Here is a 3725-nt window from a genome sequence, read left to right on the forward strand (position 1 = left end):
GATGCCAGATGGACAATGGCATGGGCAAGTGAGCTAAAAATCTGCTGATTAAGGTAATTTGTTTCAGTTCCCAACTTTTCTTTTATCCTTCCATTGTCTTTATAGACAGGTTTGAAACAAAAGGGTGAAGCTCTAGGTTTATCGTATTGTAGAAGAAATTGACAGCACAGATCCTTTGAGCCAGATGAGTAAAAATAACAACAAAAAACAGCCTTGTTCATACGGTAAATAATATTACAAAGTATTTAATATGTACATTTACTATATACATTTTATAAGACTGGTTTATAAAATGAATAAATAAGAACTGATGCAAACTTAATCAGCCATATGCATATATCTCATTCACTCCTTCACTGCTCTCTCTCTCTCTCTCTTTCTCCATGGACTCCAATGACTAAAAGACATTTAATTCAATACATTTACAAAGTTGATCTTTTCCTGTTTTGTAGGATAATTCCTTCTTGTTTTTACCCTCTACTTGGTAAAGGAAATGAAGTGTGATTTGGTCTGCCTTTCTGTTCATGATTTACGATGTCGGTCTTTGCATACGTACACAATATCTCATGAACAGGTTTTACAACGTCGGTCTTTGCATGCGTACACAATATCTCATGACAGATTTACAATTTTAGTTCTTGCTACTACATGTATATCTGTAATATCACAACATCAAGTTCTATTATTACTGATTAGATTTTGGTTGCACTTGTTAAAGTGAAAGTTAAAAGTCACAACAGTTTTCACATAATATTAAGTGTCAACATGTCCACCCTCAATGAATATACTCATCTGTACATACAATCATATAACACTGCACCATTAGAACATTATGAATTAATAGCACAATGTGTCATATACTATGCGTTGTTGATTGGAAGGTTAATGATTTTAAGTTCTTGTCGTAATTGTACTGTGTTAAATGTATATTGTACAGCACCCACTAACACCCCTGATATGAAGGAGTATCCACTTTCAGTAGGCTTATCACATGATTGTCTCAATGCTACAGAACAGAGTCTGATATGTCACATAACATACATGACTGTCCAAGCTTACCAGGTAGACACTATGCTTGACTAAAGTACAGAGTATTTCCCCGATTATTTCAAAGAGACTTGAAACTGCTCTACTCACTAAATTCAGAATGCCTTAATTTGAATTTCTCACATTTTTTACAGGGTGATCCCATGGTTGCTAGGGATGGGATAACTCCTGTGGTTGCTAGGGATGGGATAACTCCTGTGGTTGCTAGGGATGGGATAACTCCTGTGGTTGCTAGGGATGGGATAACTCCTGTGGTTGCTAGGGATGGGATAATTCCCGTGGTTGCTAGGGATGGAATAATTTCCGTGGTTGCTAGGGATGGGATAATTCCCGTGGTTGGTAGGGATGGAATAATTTCCGTGGTTGCTAGGGATGGGATAATTCCCGTGGTTGGTAGGGATGGAATAATTTCCGTGGTTGCTAGGGATGGGATAACTCTCATGGTTGCTAGGGATGGGATAATTCCCGTGGTTGCTGGGGATGGGATAACTCTATCTCTCACTATCTAGGGAAAGACAGCTGGCAAGCACTATGACACTACTCACAACAGTGTAACATCATTTTATGTAGGGTAACCATGTCGCAAATCGACAACATCATTAATTTTGACATACATTTCATGGGACATTGATGATGGTGCAATGAAAAAGTTTCACAACAGCTTAAAATTTGTTACTTTTTTAAGTATTTGGGAAGAAGAATCAAACAGTGGCCTGTTCCATGAACAGGGCTATCTCAGTCCAAGTGAGAGTTTGGCAGACAGGTCTTGCACTCCGGCTGAGACATCCCTGTCCACGAAACAGACTCTTGTAAGATTCTATTACCATGACAAACTTTCACAACCAACAACAACAGGAGGCCATGTTTAACACCTGTTTAAACACAACGGAATAATTACAATATCATAGCTTAGAGTCTGTCTGTGTTGTGCGGACTACACCCTCCTGAGCTATCGACACTGCTAGTGTACCGTCCTGCTTCCAAAGTCGCCCTAGGGACAGAGCCTTGCCTGCCCCACACTGGGGACTCTCTATCTCATACAGCATCCACTCATTGGCCTTGAATGGATTGTGGAACCACATACTGTGGTCAAGGGAAGTCATGAAGCTAGGCCTGTAGTTGGGGGGAGCTGGTTGTACTGCTGCTCCGAGGAGGGCCAGGTCCGAGATAAATCCAGCAACACACTGATGTAGTTTCAGGTCATTTCCTGCAAACAAAAAACATATTCACTCAAAATTTCCTATGTCAATGTAGCTTACAAGTATAATTCATAACTCTTTTTACTGGTGAACTAAATTTTCAGTTTCGTAAATTGTTGACAGAGTTATGGGCCCTACTAGATCTGTAGTCCTTGTAAGTTTACCTGCCCTCTACTAAGAAGACAATGTTGTATGTAGCATTAGTATAATTTCACTTTACAACATTCAAGACAATGTTGTATGTAGCATTCGTATAATTTCACTTTACTACATTCAGGCTAATGATTGATGAAATGTTCAAATCTTCAATTCAGCAAAAATTTTTAGGAAGAAAAATGGCCTTGGTAGGATTGTTAGAACTTGTAACAGCTCCCCTTGCTGTGCTGGGAATTGTTTTCAATTCTACCATGTTTGCTATGCAAAGCCAGTTTTGATTGACTTAAAACCATGTATTATTTGCCAATAATACACGCTCGTGTCAATAATACACGCTCGTGAGTCACGGATGTTACAATGTTATGTATCTAATACTGTAGCCAAGTGGGCTAATGGGTTAGTCTCTTCCTAACTTTTTATCATGACACAAGTTCGAATCCTACAAAGGCCACCTTTTTTTTCATCCCTTTTTTTTGTAAATTTTCAAAATCAATGCCATATGATAGATGTTCTTGATTTGTAGTACTGTAGTGCCTGTAAAGAAATGTATATTTTATCAACAAAATAATGCAATACTCAAGAAATAAATTACAAGGTTTTTCTGGGGTTTCTTTACTGTTTTTCTATTAGAAAGAGGTAGATCCAGAACTAAACAGTACCTGGTAGAATAGAAATAATCAACTTTGACTTGTGTATTGTTGCAGGATATACAACTCGGACTTGGATATTTTGCAATTTTAATTAATAACTCAGGCCTGTGGCCTTCGTTATTAATTTAATTGCAAAATATCCTCGTCCTTAAAAATTGTACTGTTAAGATTTAAACTTACATTTGGCAATGATACTGATAAAGTACTGATAACCTTACCTTTTTGCTGGTGACCTTAACCTTTTTACTGTAAAAGCTGAGAGTACAAGGTCACCGTACTAGCTCAGTGTCACATGCCATTGTCTACATTTGTATATAGTTATATATGTGTTTTGAATTACGCGCTCTTTTCTTAGTTCGTGAGTACAAAGGTAAGTTACGCATGCGTGAGCAGGTGAGAACAGAGGACACGCAGGTAGATGGCGAACACACCTTACATTGGAGCGTGAGGGATAAATATATGTTCAAAGCGCAAACTACAGCTTGCGGTAAGTTAAACTATTCATTATAACAATATCTATGAGGTTATAATAAGCGTGTATATTTGGTTAGACAATTTTCAGTTTAAATGCAGTATTTAGGTGTATTTCACCCGGTGTGTAGGTATGCGTACTCGGTATGGTGCGTGCACGTACTGTGTATATATTCATGTGTATGGGGTACAATGAGGTTAT

At 38.0% G+C, this 3725-nt stretch overlaps 1 protein-coding gene across 1 annotated transcript in view; it reads right to left on the minus strand.

Annotated features, from left to right (window-relative positions):
- Positions 1-213: 213 nt before the first annotated feature.
- Positions 214-3725, minus strand: part of LOC117328530 (acyl-coenzyme A thioesterase 8-like) — a gene marked incomplete in the record, with an annotated part of 5427 nt that continues 1915 nt past the window's right edge. The window contains 1 exon segment of the mRNA XM_033886066.1: positions 214-2254. Coding sequence (XP_033741957.1) covers positions 1950-2254 — 305 coding nt within the window.

Source organism: Pecten maximus, chromosome 1, assembly GCF_902652985.1.
Source record: "Pecten maximus chromosome 1, xPecMax1.1, whole genome shotgun sequence".
Taxonomy (NCBI): Eukaryota; Metazoa; Mollusca; class Bivalvia; order Pectinida; family Pectinidae; genus Pecten; species Pecten maximus.